General features: G+C 46.1%; 1 protein-coding gene across 6 annotated transcripts in view; it reads left to right on the forward strand.

The window, feature by feature from the left end:
* The window catches only part of LOC120517015 (muscular LMNA-interacting protein), a 59,210-nt gene that overhangs the window by 9,985 nt on the left and 24,900 nt on the right, over window positions 1–24,325 (forward strand). For 2 of the 6 annotated variants that reach the window (XM_039739075.1, XM_039739078.1), the window contains exons 2-10: window positions 2,714–2,821; window positions 6,359–6,532; window positions 12,308–13,570; window positions 16,352–16,423; window positions 17,923–18,006; window positions 18,082–18,165; window positions 18,250–18,357; window positions 21,502–21,546; window positions 22,523–22,567. In XM_039739075.1, coding sequence (XP_039595009.1) covers window positions 2,714–2,821; window positions 6,359–6,532; window positions 12,308–13,570; window positions 16,352–16,423; window positions 17,923–18,006; window positions 18,082–18,165; window positions 18,250–18,357; window positions 21,502–21,546; window positions 22,523–22,567 — 1,983 coding nt within the window. The remainder of the gene's footprint in view (window positions 1–2,713; window positions 2,822–6,358; window positions 6,533–12,307; window positions 13,571–16,351; window positions 16,424–17,922; window positions 18,007–18,081; window positions 18,166–18,249; window positions 18,358–21,501; window positions 21,547–22,522; window positions 22,568–24,325) is intronic. The other 4 variants (XM_039739076.1, XM_039739077.1, XM_039739079.1 and 1 more) reach the window with 4 other exon arrangements.

Raw genomic sequence — 24,325 nt, forward strand, 5'->3', positions numbered from 1 at the left:
GGGAGTGAGAATTTGATTGCAGCCCTGTTGGTTTCCATGGGGGCCGCCAAGTGGAACCTGCAGAGTCTGGCAGTGGATTTCCGTCACACCTGGGAAGTGATTCCAGGTAATATTGATGAAGCACCGGGAACGCTCCCAGGGTCCGCTAGTCAGGAGGAAGTGGACAGAGCTTGCCAGAGCGGCAGTGGAGGCAGAAAACAGCAGTAGATGACCTGCTGTGTGTTGATCTGTAATTTGGATTGGAGCTGCAATGGTGCGAAGTGGGGTAGAGTGGATCCCATGATGTGGTAAAATCCTGTGTCTCTGCCAGTCTGTGTTGGGTGAGGGCACTCAACATGCCCCTGGGTTCCACAACTCAGGATCTCGGTTGGCAACCCCCCCCTCCGGAGTGTACATGTGGCCCAGTCCCCCCAAAATGACCCTCTGTCTGCCGCAGCCAGGTGTTATGTGGGTGTCCCCTTGGCCTCAACAATGAAAGTCCTGTGAGCCGGATCACCCTCGGGTAATCGTAGTGTTGTACCTGACGCTCCCTTGCATTGCAGGCCATGTGCCTCATTCAGGACTCCGTGAGCAACACAAAGTCAAACCAGCAGGACCCCAGGACCCTCTGAAGAGACACAGTACCAAAGGATGAACCCCCAGAGGTGTAAATGGAAACAAGTCAGTTGGGGACCTGCCGGCTCCTTGTGTGTCTTATTGCTAATAAGGAGCCATTAACAGCACTGAATGCGGCGGCTTAAGGCTGAAATAATCAAAAACGGGGGACGGTTGGGGACCTTAACAAGCGAGACCACTAAAATGAAGCATGACGATGTCATTTGGACAAGAAGAGCTTCATCAGCAGTGACTGACTTGTCATTAAAAAAACCACTACGGCCCTCCAGGACCGACGCGGCCCACCCCACCCCACCAGTTTGCTGTGAGATTCCTGAAACTTCTCTTCTCTTCTGAGCACGTGCTGCCCATGTCACATGACATCCCCCCCACTGACACAGAAATGCACTGTGAGGTCTCTAAAGGGTGGGTGGGCAGCGTGAATGGCGATTGTCTGCACTCCAATGGACTTGCCGGACATGAATGGCCGCTCTGTGCTCCTCACATTCCACACAGCCGTGTCATGAGCTGCTGGCCTCGGCAGTTTGGGTTCTTTGATTTTCGTTTCGGCGTTTGGACTGTGGAGAGGAGCTCCTCGAGGTAACGCTTGTGTTTGTTTTCATTTTAATCGGGTTCGCTTCGGAAGCCGGGGTTCAAATGTCACCTCGGGTCACCCGTGGCTGGTCGTGTTCGGCTTGTTTAGCTCAGCATGAAAGGCGCTATATGACGGCAGTGCTCCTTTACCGACTCTATTCAGAGTTAAGCTTATTGATGCGTATGGATTTTTTATTCCAGGGGATGGCAGCACGGTGTGGTCTTGTGGGTTTTACAGATGCGAACAAATGTGTCGCTCCCCTTTGAGCTCATTGAAAAAAGTGTCCCCTGCATGCCTTTGAGATGTCATCGAGTCAAGCAAAGCAAGTGTGACAAAAGAGATCAGGTGTTGCTTCTTCTACAAAGATCTTTTGCCCTGGCTTGGACACATTTCTTGGGACCCCCCTGAAAAGACCCTAAATCACTGGATTTTATAAACTCGCCGTTTTCTTGAATTCATATCACACACACACGTGTCTCCAATCAGTCACTCAGCCGATTTATAAATGGAGACAAGGTGTCACCGTGCTGTTTGGTGTCACCGTGTGTCCCCTCCCCACTGAACACGGAGCAGAGAAAGCAAATGTGAGGAGATGAGAAAGAAAATGACAGGCCAGGCAAATGCCAGAAGACCACCATCTCCAAGCAGCCAGATGTTCCTGTTCCTGAAGATGTTTGAAGGTTCAAAAGACTGTAGATAACCTCCCTGGACGTGGCCAGATGGGGAGAACGGACCCCCAGAATGGGTGGAAGGACAGTTGGAATAGTGGACAAGACACCAAGGGCAACATCCAAAGAGATATGAGCGGACCTCCAAGGTTGAGGTCCGTCAGTGTCTGAGTTACAGGGGGCTCAGTGGAAGAAGACCCAGGAGGACTCCACAGCTGAAACAAAAAGCATCCATCGCTTATCCAACCCACTATATCCTAACTACAGGGTCACGGGGGTCTACTGGAGCCAGTCCCAGCCAATACAGGGTGCAAGGCAGAAACAAAACCCCGGGCAGGGCGCCAGCCCACCACAGTAAAAGGAAAAGCAAGACAGGAATTTCCTGATGAAGGCTCACTTTTCATCGTGACAATGACCCAAAGCTTAACGCCAAGACAACACTGGGGTGGCTTCAGGATGAGCCTCTGAGTGTCATTGGGTGGTCCCAGACGAACCCCCACAGAAGATGTGTGGGAAGACCTGAAGATGGCAGCTCACAGAGGACCTTCCAGGAAACTGCCAGGTGTGTAAAACTTGCAGTAAGGAGATAACCCCATGCTGGATTTGCTGCCTGAGGAGCTTCTAGAAAGTTCTGAATGGAGGGTCTGTAAACGTCTATGAGTTCCAACACATTTCCAAGCCTGTCTGAATTCATGTTCTCACTTTGTCATTGCGGGTGATTGAGTGCAGATTGATGGGCAAAAACGCGACGTCAACCACACAATAACGTCAGCAGGAAGTGGAGGGGGTGGGACAATATGTGATATGGGACGTCCTGGGCTTTAACGGCCACGTTAATTATCTCGTCTTCTTACAGGTCATCTGTGAAGAAGGCCGCACAAAGCCGCTGGTCTTTACGTTTGTGCCAGTGATTCGGATGCTGCCAGCTCCGTCCTGGGTGAAGCAATCAGAAGCCAGGCTGAAGGTGGGTTGTTATCCTTTCTTTGTATCTTGCAAATGTCTTATGTCTGCCTCGTGTAAAATTACGTGAAACTTCTGTCCATCTATTATTATTGGACACCCCCACCCACGGCCGTCTTAACAGCATTATAGGCCCCCCCAGGAAAAAGCAGTGCATTGGGGTCCCCTTACCTACACAACCACTCAGCAAGTCACAACATACAAAGATTAGCGTGGGACCCCCGGGCAACTGCCCAGCGTGCCCATGTGTTAAGACAGCCCTGCCCCCGCCTACCCCACTTGTCAAGATTCAACTTTTTGCTTTGCGACTCCCCCTTGCCCCTCCCACACCCACCATAACCTATCATCTGTGGGGGAGGAGCCAAAGCTTTAGATTCATCAAAAATTTCAATCTCCGGTTTTCAACAGATCTCCACATTTTAGGGTCACCTGATCCAGAAAACATCGATATGTCAGTCATATGTCATCGACACTGTGTGTCAGTTTCTTGAGGATGGTCTAGAACAGGGGTCTCCAACCTTTTATCCCCTCAGAGCTACTTTTATAAAAGCAGCAAACATCAACGTGACTAACAGAAGGTGGCTCATCCAAATCCACGTCACTGTCACCCTTAGCCACAGGCCCCTGAATAACATCACAGCGTCAAGAGAGTCACAGAGGGGCCTGTCGCTAAAGGTCAGCAGCCAGACCCCTCTCAGTAGCGCAGTGCTTAATCCATTAAATTAATAAATAAGTAAATAATCCTGACAGTGTCCAGTGGAGGATAAAACCCAATGAATAAATCCGTAAAATGCCACCAACAGAAAACGCTTCCATCAAGAAACCCGGTGGCACAGCGCTACTTCCTTCCCACCTGACGCCTCCTCTTCTTACCCAACAAGAGTCTTGCATACAGAGGGGGACGTCCACCCGACAGACACAGTCACCCCTGGCACTAGGCTGGGGTCCTCGCCGGCAGCAGTGCATCGCAGTGAGCCCCTGCTGCCACTTTTCGGCCTTACATGGGCAGTGTCCTGGAACATCAGCTCCCAGAATGCTCAGCAGGAGAGACCCTCGGTCGCCTCTCTTGAACGCTGGCTCTCAATTTTCCTCTGACTGCCTGCCGCCCCTCCACAATGCACCGGCTCCTCACCTGATCCCGCCATTTCCTCTTTCCTTTTGCTTTAACTGTCCAATCCTTTCACCTCTCGTCTTTCTTTGTTGTCTCTTTCTGTCTCTCGCCCAGGCCGCCTTTTTGAAGCTGTGGCCGGGTGCAGGTGCTGAAAGCCCTGACTCGGAGGTGAAGGCACCATCAGTCAGGCACCTCAATCAACCTTGGAGCACGCTGTGCGGACGTTTTTATGTGCACCTGTGCCCACCTGATGCCTGCATACTTCGAGTTATTCATTTCATTTAAAAACGACTTGAACTTGAACCCCTTTCTTCACACTCACCTGTCATGACGAGAAGCAAAGCACATTTCAGCTCAAGACGCCGCTTCAGTCGTGACACACCTCCGTGTAATCAAATGACCAATCAGTGTCAAGAGGCGGGGCAAGAGGTGTCCATAGCTTGGGTGGGAGGAGCTCCACTTGTAAACAATGGAAGAGAATTTCTGTCAACATTCTAACAACTTTAACCCTTAAACTGCCACACACTTGGACCCCTGGATGCCAAATACTTTTTTGCTGCACTTTTTAAGGAAACGTCACAATTCAACAAGAAAAAGTGAAATTTGAACGGAGCCCAAAGCAATGCAAAGAGCATCACAATTACTGCAACACTGATAATTTTACACCCTGCCAATGAACTGTAAAAACTATTAACAAGTAGTACAACAATTGGTAGGGCGGCGCAGTGGTAGCTCTGCTGCCTTGCAGTAAGGAGACCTCGGGAAAATTCACTCTGAGCATGATGGGTGACTACTGTTGGTTCATGCAAAGAGAGACAGATGTGCAGTACAAGCGCAAAAGCGAGTGCCACCGACATTTTTGGGGCACACTGATCTCATTTCAAAATTGAGGTAAATTGACATAAATGTACTTTACCGTGTCTCTGGTATCGTCTTCTGGTTTGTTTTCAGATTAAACACATTGAAACAATTTTGGTGGCACTGTGGAGCAGTGGGTAGCGCTGCTGCCTCACAGTTAGGAGACCCGGGTTCGCTTCTCGGTTCGTCCCTGTGTGGAGTTTGCATGTTCTCCCCGTGTCTGCATGGGTTTCCTCCCACAGTCCAAAGACATGCAGGTTAGGTGCATTGGCAATCCTAAATTGTCTCTAGTGTGTGCCAGGTGTGTGTGTGTGCCCTGTGGTGTGCTGGCACCCTGCCCAGGGTAAGTTCCTGCCTGGTGCCCTGTGTTGTCTGGCATTGGCTCTAGCAGACCCCGGTGACCCTGTGTTAGGATATAGTTGGTTGGATAATGAGTGACTGACTGACAACAATCTATTATTATATTGTATGTACGAGGTATGCCATCAGTATGCCAACTGACGCCATTGATGAAATTCAGTAAATCACCGAGCCAACTGCACTTGACCTGGCTGCACACAGAGGCCAACGCTGATGCCTGCAGGCCAGTCAAGTGCAGCGGGTGAATCCCAGGGACAGTGATGCTGCAGTGCTGCATGGGGTGCCAGTGGTCACGAGCTGGCTGCTCAACGAATGTACGGCACGGACTGATCAGCTCTGGCGTGCTGGCCAATTGCACTGGGAGCCGACTATAGTCAGTCCTGGTGGTTTAAGGGTTGAAATGTAATGCTAATGCATGTTTGTGCATTTTAATAAGGCACAGTTATACCATGTGTGGCCTGTGGGGGGCACAGCAGCTCCCCAAACCCGACACAGACAAGACGCAGGCACAAATTCAGCACAACACACAGGCTTTTATTGAGCTGTGGGAAACTCTTCCCAAACGTTTCCCACCTGCACACAGTAGAAAAGCACAATAACTCTGCACTTTTTTCCTCTCGTCTTCTCTCTCTTCCTCTCTCGTCTTCTTGTCATCTTCCTCTGTCCGCCTCCACTCCTTCTCCATCGTGCTTCGTCTTCTCCCTCCCGACTCTGGCTCCTCAGCAATTGGCTCTTTTTATGCCGCACCTGGTTGTACTGCTGGTGGCCCAATAGGGTGGTCCTGGGGCCCTTCTGGGTGAGGTGGAAGCCCAATGAGGTTGGGCTCTGCAGCACCCCCTGGTGCAACCCAACAGGGCTCTGCCGAACCGAATGGGAGTCCATGGTGCGGCAGCAAACCAGGGGAGCTGTCATCTAGTGTTCTGGGGGAGATAATGTCCTGTGCACTCTCTCCCTCCCAGTCCTTCCTGTACAAAGTTGTCCCATAAAGGTAAGGGTCCTGGCCGTCCACCACACGTTTTTTTACTACAATACACATAAATTAAAGTGTATTGTACCTCCATTTGTGTCCAAATATCACTTATCTTAACTAAAAGCAAATTAAACGTATTGCTTTTCAATGAAAGACCACCCTGTAAACGCAATCAAATGACCGACCGGTCAACGTGGCCATGCAGGACGCTTTATTGAAGTTTGTGTCTCGTCTCCTTTCAGGTTTCAGCAGCGCAGGTTCAGGAGGAGCTCTCTGCCATGAATGTGCCCCAGGACGGGGTCTTCAAGGCTGAAATCGTGTACGTCAGTGACTCCGACTTGGGGGAATGGGGGGATACTTCTGCAAGACGACGACCGCCGGTGGAAGAGACGGTCGGCTCTCAGTCTCAGCTGCTGGTAAGTCCGTGGAAAAGGGGGTGATGGCCGTCTCGGGTCACGGTGGGCTTTTTCATTGAAGCAGACAGTGTGGCCTAACGGACTGTAAAGCTCAAGGCTGATGTGTTCATCCCTGCCTCGTGTCTCCTTTCTTCGTTATTTCTTTTTTTTATCCTTCTCTGGGAAGTCTTTTGTGAAGGATGTTTCTAACATTGTTCATCTTTCCACTGTGCTTTACTGTTGTCAGGATTTTGTATATTGATGTTCATGCGCTCATTTTGTACTTCCGTGCAGTCCTTTGTTTGCTGAGCCGTGTGGGGTGGGCCCTCCTGACACTACTTAAGCTTTGGGACCACCCCAGGCCTTATATGTTGTAAAGGACGGTATGGAAGATCTGGCATGCCAACCAGGAGGGGTGATGTTTCCTTACCTGGTCAGGAGGACGTCATGATGGACCTGAGTCGATGGGCATCCCAGATGGAAGGATCACAAGAGGCCAGGATTATGAATAGATGTGGAAGACTGCATGCCAGGGCCACGGGTGTCCCCAATATGCTGTCTGGCCTACTGTAGCTCCCGTTTGGAAGTTGTAGTTCTGGAGGGCATCTAAGTTGGGGTTCACTGGTGCTGCCGGGGGGTTGGAGGCATCACCGTCAACCTGGAAGTTTGGCCTGACTATAGGGTGGACTTAGCAGAAGTGCAGGTAGAAAATGAGTCCAGATGAGTCCAAATCGGGAGTGGAGAAGAGTGACACTCACCTGGCATGGAGGAAGAGGAGGAGAGCTCAGTTATGGAAGAAGTTTAGAAGAAGCTGTTTTGTGTAATAAAAAATAGTTTATTGGAACTTAGGATCTGCATTTGTGTCTGGGGTATGGCGGACTGAGAGTCACCTGCAGGCCACAATATGTTATGCTTCTGCCCGGGTTTGTTCCTGGCCTGTATTTGTTATAATTGATTCAACTTGTGGACCACCAGGCTGGCACCGCCGCCTGAACCCAACACAGACGAGCGTGGGACACAAGTTCAAGGCACCTCATTTTTTCTTTTTTACCCTGTAGGAAACGTCTTCCCAGTTTCCCACAGGCACAACACAGTCTCAGCACAAGCACAGCACAAAACGTTTCCTTCTCTCTCTTTCTTTTCTTTCTCCTCCACTCCTCTGGTCAAGCTTTGTCCTCGACTCTGGCTCCCCGAGTAGTGTCTGCTGGTCCCTTTTATAAGGCACCGGGATGTGCTCCAGGTGCTCGGTGACCTCATTTCCAGCAGCACTTCTGGGTGTGGAGGAAGAAATGCCCAAAAGGACCCAGCTGCAGCGCCACCCTGGCAGGGCTGGCGGATCCCAACAGGGCCGCACCCAGCCCTTAAGGAGTCAGAGGCACCACTGCAATCTTGGTGCCACCTAGCGTCCCAGGGGAGGTAACGCTCTGGCCACACTTGCTCTACCAGTCCTTCCAGCTTAGAGGAGTAAGGCTGGGCAAGAAAGTGTAAATAGTAAAGGAAAGTGCAAGAGACATGGGTGCAAATGTTACAATAAAGTGTAATAGACAGTAAGGTAGCATACAAAAGAGAATATGCTGCATATCTGTATGATATTAGAATTTACAGGTAGTAGTCTTTACAAGGAAGATATGAATACAAAATATGTTTATGTACAAAACAGGTGAAAATATTCAGAGAGTACAGTCAGAAGTTATTGATATTTCAATGGGTCAGCAATTGACTGGTAAGGGTTGAGAGTTCGGAATGATGGTGTTGTGAGCGTTACTGTCCCTAAGCCTGCTGGTGTGCGACCGAAGGCTCATGTTGTGCCCCAAGATGGACGTGGTGGGGGGTTAACAGTACATGGTTATGATGCTTCCAGCCTGTCTCAGACACCGTGTATGCTGCAGGTCAGCAATAGTTGGCAGCGGGATGCCAATGATGCCCTGGGCAGTTATTACCACCCAATGCAGGGCCTTCCTGTCAGCTTCGTCAATATGCTCTCAGCAGTGCAGCGGCAAAAGCTCTTTTTTATTATGATTTTTGCATTTGTATTTGATTTATAACATTTGTATCCTGCCTCTGATGTTCTGTGTGCTTTGTGAGTGGAGCCCCAGGAGGCGGGCCCACCTGAAGTCACTGCTGCTGGGATCTCCCCCTGGCTACAGTATATGCTGTCTGTATATATATATATATATATAGTAACTTCTCACAGGACCATAGGGTGACATGAGCCAAATGGTTACTGTGCTGGGAAAATCCCTGAAATGGTGTTTAGCTGCAAGTAATGACTCTGAAGGACTCTGCCTGCATTTATCAAGCGTCTCGGAGGAGGACAACAGTGCAAACTGGCTCTACAATCTCAGAGGGACACAAATGTGGTCAGACTCTTAAAGAGTAAAAAATATTTGATCAATTTTCTTACTTTAGGAAACTATTCCTAAGTTCTTCAGGGTTAGGAGAACTCATGAGCTGTCCTGACTCGCTAGGAGCTGCCAGAAGATGGCGTTCAGGCAGAGATCTGCGCGCACATCTTGGGAGAAGCAGAATGTTTTGGAAACGCTGGACAACAAAGAACTTGTAAAAAAGTATTGATTAGGCAAAGATGGAATAATAATACTTGTAACATATCTTGGACACTACACGATTGATCAATCAACATGGGAAAGCCAAGTGCCATGACCCGATATCAAAGTGCTGCTAATGCTAGCCGAAATGCAGCCTTGGAATGGTGATGGTTTGCATACATCACTGGCATTTCTTCTGGGTTACACCAGATTTTGAAAGCCCTTACAATGCGCGTGTTAATACGTAGATTCATACATGTCCCCACCGCTCCATGTGAGGCCATGCTAAGTGAAGCTGCACTTAAGCCAGATGGCACACAGATACAGTAAAGATCATCTTCCCCAAGTGTGGATGGACACGGATATGTGAATCGCCGGTGATATCACGGTGTCAGCACACAGGTGGTCATGGATGCTGAACTGTACTGTGGTATTCAGCATTACACCCTGAAAACAGGCGGAGCTGGATGGGAGATTGACAGTAAAATGTCACATAGGTACGCTGAGCACTGCATTACACGGACCTCCTGGGACATTCGCATTACACTTAACAAGCCTGGGGAAGCACACAGAGACTCTCAGGGGCATCGGATAAATAGAGCCTGGCAGAAGAAAAGTAGAGATCACGGAGAAGAAATGGAAGATGATCGGGAATGCTGGAAAAGTGAACACAACTTCAGCACAAGAATAGCTGTGGGTAGTTGTTACTTTATGAGGCGTTTCCTGTGTGCCATAACATCGAGATGGTGAGTCTTCTGAACGTATGACTGTGGGTCATTGATTGTTAGATAAAGGTGCCCGATATCAGGCCTTAGTCTCATTCGGTTATTTCATCTCGGAGCTCATTACCGTATTATTCTTGAAGCTGTCGTCAGGGCTACGGAGTTGGTACACAAAACCCTCAACTCTGGCTCTGACTCCTCAATTTATGATAACATCGACTCCAACTTCTCAATTTATGGCACCACCAACTTGAACTCCTCACTTAATGGTATGACCAAATCTGACTCTTCAATTTATGGTACCATCGATTCCAACTTCAACTACTCAATTTATGGTACCACCAACTATGATTGTGATTTCTCAATTTAATGTACCGCCAACTCTGGCTCTTGAATTTATTGTACCATTGACCCCTACTTCAACTTCTCAATTTATGGTACCACTAACTCTAACTTCAGCTTATCAATTTATGGTACTATTGACTCTGACTCCTCAATTTATGCTGCCACCAACTCAAAATCCTTAGTTTATGGTATGACCAACTCTGACTCTTCAATTTATGGTACCATTAATTCCAACTTCAACTTCTCAATTTATGGCACCACCAACTATGATTGTGATTTCTCAATTTAATGTACCGCCAACTCTGGCTCTTGAATTAATTGTACCATTGACTCCTACTTCAACATCTCAATTTATGGCATCACCAAGTCCAACTCCTTACTTTGTGGTATCATCAACCCCCAACTCTTGAATTTATGGTACCATCAACTCCAACTCTTCAAATTATCGTACCACGACTCCGACTTCAACTCTTCAAATTATCGTACCACCAACTCCAACTCCAACTCTTGAATTTATGGTACCATTGACTCCGACTTCAACTTCTCAATTTATGGCATCACCAACTCCGACTCCTCACTTAACAGGATCATTAACCCCCAACTCTTCAATTTATAGTACCATTGACTCCAACTGTTCAAATTATCGTACCACCGACTCTGACTTCAACTCTTGAATGTATGGTACCATTGACTCTGACTCCTCAATTTATGGTACCATTGACTCCGACTTCAACTTCTCAATTTATGGCATCACCAACTCCGACTCCTCACTTAACAGGATCATCAACCCCCAACTCTTCAATTTATAGTACCATTGACTCCAACTGTTCAAATTATCGTACCACCGACTCTGACTTCAACTCTTCAAATTATCGTACCACCAACTCCAACTCCAACTCTTGAATTTATGGTACCATTGACTCCGACTTCAACTTCTCAATTTATGGCATCACCAACTCCGACTCCTCACTTAACAGGATCATCAACCCCCAACTCTTCAATTTATAGTACCATTGACTCCAACTGTTCAAATTATCGTACCACCGACTCCGACTTTAACTCCTCAATTTATGGTACCAGCAGCTATGATTGTGATTTCTCAATTTAATGTACCACCAACTCCAACTCCTCTCTTAGTAATTATAAAACGCACAACATACATGTCACAGGTCATTTCATCACCGCCATTGCTTCAGTACATTTTGACCAACTTCGACTGTTGTAACCCAACAATTGCTTCCCATTCTGTGACTCTGACTCCAACTCTATGTTGTGTAGTGGCAGCAATTCCGTATTGCCCAGCACAATATCCTGCCTTCTTATGTTTTCCTTCTTCTTCTGCTTCTTCTCCTCCTATTTTTGTTATCTTTGTGGTGAAGCCTCAGAGTTAAAATCAGAAAAGTGCAAAACATCATCATGAGTGGCAGTTTACAGCAAGGGGTACCATAAAATGGTGACGTCATTCATTCTCAAACGTGAACTCCTACTCCTCGCTGGGACTTAGTGTAGGATGCTTTGATAAGAAACAACATCCTACAGGAATATGAGAAGCTAAGACACACTGGGTGATGAGGACACTATGGTGAAGAATTGTCGAAAAGCACGAACAAGAGGTCAGAAGCCGGAGAGAGAGATGAATACCAAATGACCGAATCAAAAAGGAGAAACTGAGAATTGTAAACTGAAAATCAATAAGGAGAGTCAAAAAAACAAAAGTATCAATTGGCTGCAAACTGCCCGACGTTCACCACTAACTGCTGTAATTCACAAAACGTTTTGACTACGTGTATCCGCCGAGGGAGGCCATATTTAACCTGGAGGTAACTGGCTTAACCCTGAGGGTCAGGAGAAAATCTCAACCAATCAGGAAGCTCTGTGCACCCAAGCACCACGGTAACCAAGAGCCAGGAGTAGATCACGGGATGTGCTGATCGCAGTCCTATGCATTTTGAGGTCACATGATGCATCAACGGCAAAAAGACTAAAAACAGGAAACTTAGCAGACTTCATAACTCCTTCTCATGTCCTACTCTGAGGTAGGACATGCTGTTGTCCTAATCGGCTTTCAGTGCAATTCCTAGGAGTCATCCTGAGATGCTTGGTAAATGCGGGCACAGATCCGTTGATGGCTAAGCCCACCACTCATGCTTGTTTTTATTTTTCCTTCTTTCTTTTCTTCCCAGTTCAAGTCCTCTTTGCCTACAAGGCCGACGATCCCAACTCTTCTCACTCCTCCTGCTCTCGTTCAAAGCAGTAGAGCAGATTCACCCGCCGTTTCCGAGGTGCCACTACCCAGCTCGACATCTGCCCAAAGCCAGAAGGGTGTGACTCGTTCCTTCCACACCCCACCCGCCCGTCCCCGAGTCAATGGGAATCTCAGCCCTGATCAGATGGAAGATGGCAGGCTGTCCCCTCCAGCAAAGCTCCTCCACTTAGTGTCTTCCAAAGCATCTGGTTCATCCGAGGGAGTCGAACTCGGCACCCATTTTCGTTTGCCTCCCTGTACCTCCCCGTGCCCCTCAGGCCGATCTGAAGTCTTCTCTCCAACGGTCCTTAAAGTCGCCCCTCATGTTCTAATGCCTGGTTCCAATATGTCTCAGGCCTCTCCAATTGGGGAAAGAGCCCTGTCACCCACCGCAACCCTCGCTGACTCTCGGCCTCGGACCCCCCTCTCTGTCCTCACCAGTATCCTGAGATCTGGCCAGCTGCCTCCATCCATGAAAACGAAGAGGCCTTTCTCCCCACCCCTGCAGCACAGCACTGCTAGTCTCCAGTCGTTGACCCCTTACTCGCCCTCCTCAAGCCTAGCGTCCATTCCCCTGGACCTGTCGAGGCCACAGACTCCAAGCACCCTGGAGAGACCCAGTCGGGGGGCCAGTGCCAGTCTGCAGCTTTTGACGGCTTTACTGAAATCTCCATCCCCTACCCCTAACTTCCTGGCCGGCACTGCAAAGCCACATTCCCACCCCATACGCCCTCAGACTTCAGACCGAGTCTGCTCCCCCTTAACCCCTGGGCAGCCCCGCTTCTCACCTACTCCGGAGTCTTCCTCACGTCCACCTGCCCATCCGTCAGATTCGCCTTCCTCATCTTCTTCATCCAGAACCATCCCTTTGCTTTCCAGCACCCAACACGGATCCCGTGTGTACTCCCCTGTTCCCAAAGTCACCATTTCTCCACCTGAAAGCTGGAATAAGACAAAAGACCCTTCTTCTGACACCAAGGACAGAGCCCTGTCCCCAAGATTAACGTCTCCTTCTCCGTGCTCCTCGACGTGTTCCCTCCGATCTCCATCCCCTGGGACAAGACCCTCTAACCACCCCACCAGTCCACTCTCTCCATCTCCACGTGTCCCTTCACGCTCTTCAACCCCGTCCTCCACGTCCTCTCCAGTCCCACCACACATGGCTGCCGGCTCTCAGGAGAACCAAACTAAAAAAGCAAAGGTACTGAGCACGCCTGCACTTGCTGTTCCTGCATGACATGTGCATGTAAAGAGCAAACAAAGGGAGAAGGGTGGCTTTCATTTGAAGAGGATTGTGGTATGTGGCATGTGGTGGAGAAAGTCAGCAATAACCGATTAGGCCAGATCATCCATAAGAGAACACCAAGCACGGAAAACTGTAAGAAAATGCCGGCACTTCACGTGCGTTCGGGGACTTTCTGACGTTCTCTTCTTCAAGGGGGGTTTCAATCGGACCAGCTTCACAAATAGATGGGTCCAACTAATCGATTAAATTAGCTTGTGTCACGATTTGGCTGGCAAGTTTACATTTTTCGTACTGGTCATCGTTTCCAGAGTTTTGAAAGTTAAGGAATCCATGAGCTACATCTACAGTGGATTCAGAAAGAACGGAGACCGCTTCACGTTCTTCACTCTTTACTGCATTGCAGATTGAATTGTAAATGGCCACATTTGCCATTTGTGCCCATTCGTCTACACTCAATAACCCATCATGACCACGTGAGTTCAGATTTTCAGGAAGGCTTCGAAATTTATTAAAAATAAAAAATGGAAATCTCTGATTCCTAGAAGTATAAGCACATGGACATTGAAGCATTTATGCTGAAGTGCTGATAGAGGACTTTCTTCCTTTTTCATGATTTTCCAATAATATCCAATACTCCATAATTCCCAACTGATACATAAAGTATTGTCTCTAAGGGTCTTTAGCAGTTTGATGGTCAAACATCCTTTTGTAATAATCAGGGCAGAAACAACTTCTATCAAATAAAGAAAAAATGTTACTGCCATCTAGTGGACAGAGGACAAAATTACACTAAAGTACACAATCTGAGATGAACTGCAGTGACAATCCAAAGTGAGACAGAATGGTGGATATAAAGGGGGGAAATATTAAACAGATAGACAGAAAAGGAGCTTTAAAATCTTAATAACACATGCAAAACATAATATTACACAGTTAGATGGATAAGCCTATACAACAAGGATGACAGACGGACGATGGAGCGGTCAATAGACAGACAGATTGGAATAGTTACAGTATATAGAAGAAGAATAGATGTGAAAGGCATTATATTAGACAGAATGATTGAAAGATTGGAAAGGTACTATACAATAGATAGAGAGATATGAAAGGCACTATATAATAGATAGATAGTAAAGGCACTATATAATAGAAATGAAAGGCACTATACAATAGATAGAACTGAAAGGCATTATATAATAGATAGATAGATAGATAAATAAAATAGTAAAGGCACTATATAATAGATAGATAGATAGATAGTAAAGGCACTATATAATAGATAGATACGTAGAGTTTTAAACATTAGAATAGTTTTGACAAAGAACAGGCCATTCATCCAAACCCGGCTTTCCAGTCGTCTTCACCTCATTTCCCTCAAACACCGTCAAGTTGATATCTGAAGGTCCCTGTAGCCCCCCCTCTCTATCCTGTTACTCTGCCACTATTTGTTCCACACGTTTATTGTTTTTTTTTTTTCCTGAAGAAACCCTTTCTACCATTTGTGTGAAGTTTGCTTTCAGTGAGTTTGCATCTGTATTCCCGTGTTCTGGTTAAACTCCCTTTAAAGTAGGAGCAGGGGGGTCTGCTGTCCTTTCCTCATTTTAGACACTTCTGTCAAATGTCACGTCTTATTTCACCCCTATAGTCAGTCCACCTCGTCTCCTTGCAGATTCTTTTCCATGGTGTTGAATCAATCAGATTGCTCTTCTTTGGACTTTCTCTTGTGCTGCTTTGTCTTTGTAGTCCAGATGAGGCCTCACCAGTGTGTTATAAAGCTTGAGTGTAACCTCCCTTAACTTGTACTCCACATATCAAGGCGCTATATAACCTTCTGTTCGCCTCCCTAATTTTTTTTGCGCACTGTTTAGATGTAGACAGTGATGAGTCTGCCATGACTCCCAGGTCCTGGATAAAGAGATCTGGACCACCGAGATCAGAGGAGGTCTTAGTGAGAAACTATCTAGGAGAAGGGCAACAGCAGCACACACTTTTGCTTCCACATGCCTGATCACATTCTTCATTTTTATGAGTTCCCATCTTTAAAGCGCATGTTGATCCAAAGACTCAACAGGTGGGTGCCACTGTCTCAGTGATCCATGATCTTGTGTTGAAACTCCCACCCTGGCCCAGTCTCTGTTTAGTTTGGTTGTTCTATCTCCAGATATTCCAGTTTTCCTCTATTATCCAAACTGACATCTTAGTGAGATCGGTGACACTCAAGTAATCGAATGTGAGGGGTTACCGGCAAAAGATTGAGCCCCTCAAGAGATTTTGTGTGATATCTGCCTGTGTGTGTGTGTGTGTGTGTGTGTGTGTGTGTGCGCGCGCCCACTATCAGCCTGGTAACCTGCCCTTACTGAAATGTTGCTTGGTACCTGTGGCTACTGAGTGTGAAAAGTTAAAATGGCCGTGTGGCTTTGATAATTGGCCATTTCTTAACCGGCATGTGTGCTGTTTAACATAAAAGAAAAAAAAAAAATAAGCAAAGTGTCTCGCTGGTATAAAAAGCCGAGCCAATCAGAAAGCCAGCGGTCAGCAGACCTAACAGCAGCACGCGAGACCAGAAGGGCACCATTTAGAATAATTACATCAGGAGCCTAACAGACTTGGAAATCATTTGGTTTTATTCTATAGAGTACACAATATATTAAAAAAAGGAATTCACATGGACTTTCTGTCGCATGTTGCTTTGTTTTGTTTAACAAACTTTTTTTTTATCCTTTGTCTCTTCCACAGCAATACAAGATCACGTCGAGCTACAAGGAGTTTGCAGCGATTCCCACAAATGTTCTGCTTCAGGAGCAGCAGGTTAGTCTTGGACTTGTAAGAGGGAGATGAATGTCACAGGGCTAATGTTCTGTCAGTCAAAAGAACTTCTTTTCCTTCTCTTTCTTCTTCTCCTTCTTCTTGTTCTTCTTCTCCTACTTTTCCTTCTCTTTCTTCTTCTCCATCTTCTTGTTCTTCTTCTACTTCTCCTTCTTCTTGTTCTTCTTCTACTTCTTCTTCTCCTACTTCTTCTCTTTCTCCTTGTTGTTGTTCTTCTCATTCTCATTCTTCTTCTTCTCCTCCTCATTCTCATTCTTCTTCTTTACCTTCTCCTTGTTCTTCTTCTTCTCCTCCTCATTTTCTTCATGTTCTTGTTCTTTTCCTTCTTCTCCTTGTTCTTGTTCTTCTGCTTCTCATTTTCATTCATTCTTCTTCCTGCTCTTCTTCTCCTCCTCCTTCTCTTGCTTCTCCTTCTCATTCTTCTTCTTCTTTTCCTTGTTCTTGTCCTTCTCCTTGTTCTTGTCCTTCTCATTCTTCTTCTTCTGCTTCTCCTTCTTCTCCTTCTTGTTCTCATTCTTGTTCTTGTTTTTCTCCTTCATCATTGTTTTGGGCAATTTGTGATTTTCCAGCAAAACTCACTCAGCAGTGTTGACTGGACGTGAGGAGTTAAGGGCCAAGTGGTTAATCGTGACCCTAACCCAGGATGCAGTGTTTCACTATCCTGGACCCCCAAGATATTGTGGGCTTAAATCAGCAAAACACCTGGGGGGTACCCACTTGACGACCCTAAGAAAGGTCAGAGGGTCCTCACTACAAAGCTGTGCCAAGAAGTAAGCTTGTAAAGGTGTGATTGTTTGCCCTTCATCCCATGCAAGTTGCAAGGAACCCCTCTGCTAATGAGATGGGGGCAATAAACCCACCGTATTGTAGACAGAGTTTTAATTTCCAGTTCTGAATATGTAAATAAATGAATGGAGAACATGACAGGTCATCATTCGGTGTCTTATGTACCGATTTAGTAAGAGCGACGTGTTCGTCTGGAGCATCTGGTGGAGCGAGAGACGTTCAGGCCACAATCACACAGTGCCAGTCCGCTTCAAACCCATTGTGAAATAAACAGTGCTGGCCTTTAAAGAGCCATTCGACAAAGTGCGATCCGGGAAGGTCGTGTTGTTAAATTAAAAATGGTTTGTAAGCATTAGGCCATCTTAAAAGTGTTACAGAGGCTGAACATGAAAATCGAATGCAATGGATATTCAGTAAACAAAACAGAAATGAAACGGAGCAGAGCACAGAATACAACGAAATGCCCCCAAATTCCATCATTGAAACCCTGCAATAATTAAACGTAATGTAATTTGCGGCCTGCACCACACTCAAGTGATTCCTTTCAATGCAGAGATGCACTGCGGCTCAGGCGGAAGTCGATGGCAGGTGCCCTGGCGTCCCAAAACAGGACTCTAGGGTGGTGTGTTCCTTTGACATAAAACGTGAGCCTTTGCACTTCACAACATGGCCATCTGTTTTTGTTGTTTTACCAGCAGATGCTGGATGAGAAGACAGAGGAAGACCCCAGCGGTCAAGTTAACAGTGAGGACGACAGCCAGCTGGACCCCCATGCCGAGGTACTGCCGTGACCGACTTGGTGTTCAGCTCCATCAAGGTTCATCGAGGACCTAACCGAATGTTCCCTTTCACAGTTACGTTCACCTGCTCAGCTCCGACAAGAGGCCAAGGACCTGTATGCCACCATTGATCAAGTCTTGGAAGAGCCGCTCCCCATGGTAACGTCACACTTCCGAAGCCCTTCTCTCATATTGCTCTCACATGTTTTCTCTGGTGAATTAACGGTGAGTTTTTATTTTCAGCAACGATCACATTCTGCGCCGACTTCGCTACAGAAGCTGAAGGATGCCGACATGCCAAAGGTACGAGACTCGTGGAGTCGGGATGGACGTGAAGGGGCAAATACTGAGGTGATCCATTCTGTTGTGTTTTATATTTGTCATTCATTTAGACCAGTGGCTAAAGGTGGGGTGGGGAGGTGAGGTGTTGGGGGACTCAGTAAGCGTTTTGAGCTTCTGGATTTATTAACAGCGAGGAACACCACGGACCAGTAACATGTCCTGTCTGATTCTCATGGACGGGAACATAGTTTTATATGAGCAAGCAGTTGGGAAACGCAGAATTAGAGCATGGATCAGAGTCTTCATCTGGTGATCACTGGAAGAAATGTCCAAGGGGGTGAATACAATACAATACAGTTTATTTGTGTAGAGCCCAAAATCACACAGGAAGTGCTGCAATGGGCTTTAACAGGCCCTGCCTTTTGACAGCCCCCCAGCCTTGACTCTCTGAGAAGACAAGGAAAAACTCCCAAAAAACCTTGTAGGGAAAATGGAAGAAACCTCGGCAAAGGCAGTTCAAAGAGAGACCCCTTTCCAGGTTGGTTGGGCGTGCAGTGGGTGTCAAAAGTAGGGGGTCAATAAAATACAATACACAGAACAGAACAAATCCTTAATACAGCATAATAATAAAACTTTTAGAAGTACGGAGCAGAATTTAACAGTAGATGATATCACATAATTAGATTTGGATATTTTTAGAGTCCTGGAGACCTCATCCATCAAGCTGCCTCCCCATTTGGCCATGCCACGGCTGAAACGTTGCTCCGATGAAAGGACCCCTCTTTCCCATGATTCCTGTAATCCTCCATCAGGGATGACTTTAGCACAGGCAGGCAAACAACTTGGCAGGTGGGCCGTGGCACCAATTGCCACATTTGGGTACCGAGAACAGAAACAGAATAGGTGAGGGTTAGTATTCAAATATAACTATCATGTTACTTATGTTATAGTGCTAATGACTAACAACAGAGATGCAGTCTGTACAGTTAATCAGCAGCTCTAGTCAGGATATGCTAAACTGAAGTAGTGAGTCTTCAGCCGGGATTTAAAGGTGAGACCGAAGGGGCATCTCTTATGGAAGCAGGAAGACCAGTCCACAGTTTAGGGTCCCTGTAACTAAAAGCTCGACCTCCCGCTGTTATTTTATTAATCCTTGGAATCCTAAGCAGATCGGCATCTTGAGATCTTATTGTGCGCTCAGGTTTGTAAGTCATGATAAGTTCAGACAAGTAAGCCGGACCTCGGCCATTTAATGCTTTATATGTTAAAAGGAGGATTTTGAAATCTGCCCTGAACTTAACTGGGAGCCAGTGTAAGGATTTAAGAACTGGAGTTATGTGTTCATACAATACTTCTAATTCTCTCTCTCTCTCTCTCTGGGTGATTGTATTTATATATACTAGCTGAAATACCCAGCGTTGCCCGGGAGGAAAAAAAAGTTTTTTTTAATTCTATGAGAAAAACATAATTAAAAAAAAAAACACAACTATAAAAATAAAAATAAATTAACAAACAATAAACCTGGGTTTACTTCCCAGGTCCTCCCTGCATGAAGTTTGCATGTTCTCCCCATGTCTGCATGGGTTTTCTGTGGTGGGCTGGCAACCTGCCCTGGGTTTGTTCCTACCTTGTTCCCTGTGTTGGCTGGGATTGGCTCCAGAAGACCCCCATGACCCTGTAGTCCAGGGAAGATGCAATTTAGCATTTTGGGGGAGGCACTGTCTGTGAAAAGCTGCCTTCTCCCATCCTTTCATCCCAGGGGCATGTCAGCTGGGTTGAGCTGCCAGCCGTCTCTTACTATATACCTTGTATATTCATGGCAATCATAGTCTCAATCACAATCTGATTGTATGGGTGGTTACCTACCAGGTAACGCTTGTGGTTGGTCTGCAAGTTGGCAAACATCTGCCACGGTGCCCTCTTTCAGTTGCGAGAAGCAGATCATAGAATGGTTGAATAGTTTACTGTCAAATAATGCAAAGAATACGCGACACGTGTTCCACACTAATTCTGGGCTCATCAGGCGTACACACACACTGCACCCCTCATCAGGGAATCGAACCTCGGACGTCAGCGTCAGGGGCGAAGCCTCTTTACGTTGCGCCATGGCGTCTGGTTGGTTTATTTGACAGCATGTAGATCGGGGTCATTACATTCATTACGTTTGTAGTCTGAATCACAATCTGATTGTTTGGGTGGTTGTCCTTTTTGACCATGCCCCCCTTATTCCTAATTTTCTGCCCAGTCTTTGGCGTCGGCTTTCAGGGGGTCATTTTGCATTGGAGGGGTGGTGACATGCGAGACTTGGCGCACATCACTGCATTGCAGTGTGTGAACTATTTAAGGCTCAGTTCAGCTCAGTGCTTCAGCCACATTGGTGGTGAGATTAGAATTAACTTTAAAAACAATAAGAATCACATAGTAAAACAAGTGCTTAATTAAAATAAGTGCTTAATCATATTCCATCCGTCCATTATCTAGCCCGCTATATCCTAATTACAGGGTCATGGGGGTCTGCTGGAGCCAATCCCAGCCAACACAGGGCACAAGGCAGGAAACAAACCCGGGCAGGGCGCCAGCCCACTGCAGGCTTAATCATATTATACATTCTAATTTCTGAGTATGCTGTATTCTAATTTTCCACTGTGATTGAATATAAAAATATCCAGTGAATATTCATGTAGATGTATTTCTATAGTCTCGTCCATTGTAGGATAAACAGAAGTCCGGTTCATGGCAGTGTCACATCCAAATCTTTCCCCAGAACATAAAATGTCCCAAACCCCAAATGACATGCCCCCAAGCTCCCTTGTTCCCTTTCGGTTCACAGGCGTTCTAGCTGGGTAAAGGGCACTGGTTGTCTGCCACTATATACTGTATATACTGTATATACATGTGAGGTGCCACAATACTACACACCAAAAGCAGTCCAGACCTGTTGTAACTGGTCTACAGACGTGCGGCTCTCCCCTCCACAGCAATGTGTACATAATCTGATCTCTCACTCTCACACTACATCACAATTTTGGGAACTTTTTGACTGCCCCTCATATATATATATATATACAGTATAAAAGTATACACCTTTATCTTAGTCGTCTCATTTCAATAATCATTCCCTGGACACTAGTGTGGGTTAAATCTGTTGTGTCTTTTAACAAACCCAAACTACATTTACTAATCTTTCTTTATTTTTTTCTTTTTTCACTTTAGAATTTCACAATTCTGTCGGGAACAGCTGGTCGGGAAACTAAATACGTGAGTGGTCCATCTGCTATTTTGGCTTTCCTCTCCTCTGTCACCTGCTATCCTGTGCTAACGCAGACTCTTATTTGCATACCTCGAGCGGCTGTGACTGACACCCGCGACGCGTGTCATTAAGCACATACCGTGAATCCCGAAAGTCTTCAGACCCCTTTACTGTGTTGTTCGTTTCATTTTAAATGGATGAATTTTCCAAGAACCCATCGTGGTAAAGTTGGTCTGTTTGTTTGTGTTGCGGTTTGTCTGTTTATTCATCTTTCAGCTTATTCTTCTTCTTCTTCTTATTATTATTTATCGGTTATTTAAAGCTCCCTCCTCGGATTTTCTTAGCCCAGGATTTTGATTCTTACATCAGAATTTTGATTGTATTCTCTTATTCTGATTATGATTATTGTTTTTAAAACATCTTTTTGTTTCTAATGCCAGTCGCTGTTTTTTGTCCACCTGTTACTACGACACTCTGGTGGTTGTTAGGGGCGGAGTCATGGAGGTCACAGTGCCACTTCCTCACCCAAGTTTCCGGATATAACACAACATTTTGACAGCTAAATTTGAATTCCCTCTTATTGTGTTTTCAGATGTTAGCCTTAAGATTTTTGACGATGGTTCTTAATTCACGTCTTGGTATTTTGCCCTTTGATTGCCCGCTTTCATCCTTTTGCTGAATTTTATTCGTGCCTCTTCTCCAGATCTGCCTCATCTCCCTACAGCGCAATATTATTTGGTTCAGGATTCTTTTTTTATTGTAAATCCTCTTTTGTGGGTTTTCATGGTTTTTTAAAACAAATCTTTTGATCTTTTAACACAGTTAATCATTTTTTGGATCATTGTTTAGAACTCTTCTGCTCTTTGTTGATGATCGACTAGAAGGCTGACCAGCTGATCATTCTTGACTGGATGGTGACTGCCGATGTATCCCCCTCCCCACATTAAAACCCACCAGTAATGACCTCTTCTGCTTCTCTCTTAGGCTGCTCTAAACCGGATACCTGTGGTCCCTCATGAGAAACATCTGGTGAGTGGTTTGGCCGATTTTACTGTTTAATGTTGGTCACAAAATTAAATATGTACTAGGGGGCTCTCCCACTTGCTTGCTTTGCTCTCCAACACCCTGGCCTGCACTACGCGCCAGCCACTGCGCGTCTCTGCTGCTTGCATATTTGGGTTTCACTTTCACCAAACAACCAATCTTTAAATTCTCGCGGATACGCCTCTTCATTGGGAAGAAACACGAATTAGGCGATCTACAAGTCTCCGGCTTAAAGTTTAAAGCCTTACAATATCTATATACTTCACTCATATCACATGTGTCCATACATTCGATCTCTTTTCACTTTTACCTTTTCGTCAGTATCACATTGAATTTTGATTCCGTGTTTGGATTGACATGGTGACAACGCCACAAATAACTGCCCGTGAGTGAATCTCGTTTCTTTCTCTCTACATGAACTGTGTCTGACAATAGCATTCTCACTAATGAGAAATGATTGAGCCGTGTGTGTGGTTACGTGGGCAGGACTTGTCCAGATCTCTTTGCATAAAGTCTTGTCTCGCGGAGCTTGAAATTTCCTCTCGCGGGATTTCACAACCAATCTTTAATTTCTCGTGGATACGCCTTTTCATTGCAAAGAAGCACTACTTTTCCCTGATGGGAACAAGAATTAGCCGATCTACAAGTCTCCGACTTAAAGTTTAAAGCCAAACAATATCTACATACTTCTGTCATATCATCCATCCATCCATTATCCAACCTGCTATATCCTAACTACAGGGTCACAGGGGTCCACTGGATCCAATCCCAGCCAAATCTAGGTGCAAGGCAGGAAACAAACCTCGGGCAGGGTGCCAGCCCACCGCAGGGCACACACACACACCAAGCACACGCCAGGGACAATGTAGGATCGCCAATGCACCTGACCGGCATGTCTATGGACTGTGGGAGGAAACGCACGCAGACACGGGGAGAACATGCAAACTCCACGCAGGGAGGACCTGAGAAGCGAACCTGGGTCTCCTAACTGCGAGGCAACAGTGCTACCCACTGCGCCACCGTGCTCTGTCATATCACCCATGTCCATATATTCGATCTCTTTTTGCTGTTCTGTTATTTCACTGAGTAATAATTTCCGTTTGTTATCACTAATGTGATCTTTACTATCAGTTGTTTGAGACTTTCGAATTTTCGTACTTTCTTAATCTCTAACCTGCTCTGCATGTGTATCGCACCAACGTTTTTGACGTTTTACTTTGTCTTCTACTCTTTGTCTTTTATTTCCGACCCTGCTTGGAGCTGAGGGTCTGACAATAGCATTCACGCGATGGAGAAGCGACTGGACCGTGGGCATGGTTGTAAACGATTGAGAAGAGGGTGGCATTTGTGAAAATCACTTGGCAAAAAGTCTCACCTCAAGTGGCCTGAAATTATCTCTCACGGGAGTTCAAATTATCTCAGAGAAAGTCTCGTCTGAGGATTTCCTTTTATAACAGAGGGATATATTTGAATATATTTGATAATAACTCAGAATCACATTAATTGACCAAGTGTGCATACTTACAAGGAATTTGACTCTACCAGGAGTCATCATCACAGGAAAAGGATTAGACTTACAGGAGTCCAAGACAATAAATATCAAATAAAGAGTGGCGGGTAGGTGGACGTTGTTTGGTCAGAGGGTGTTGGTCAGTCAGTCAGTCAGTCAGTCATCATCCAACCTGCCATATTTTAGCACAGGGTCACATGGGTCTGCTGGAGCCAATCCCAGCCAGCACAGTG

Source organism: Polypterus senegalus, chromosome 16 (genome assembly GCF_016835505.1).
Source record: "Polypterus senegalus isolate Bchr_013 chromosome 16, ASM1683550v1, whole genome shotgun sequence".
NCBI classification, from domain to species: domain Eukaryota; kingdom Metazoa; phylum Chordata; class Cladistia; order Polypteriformes; family Polypteridae; genus Polypterus; species Polypterus senegalus.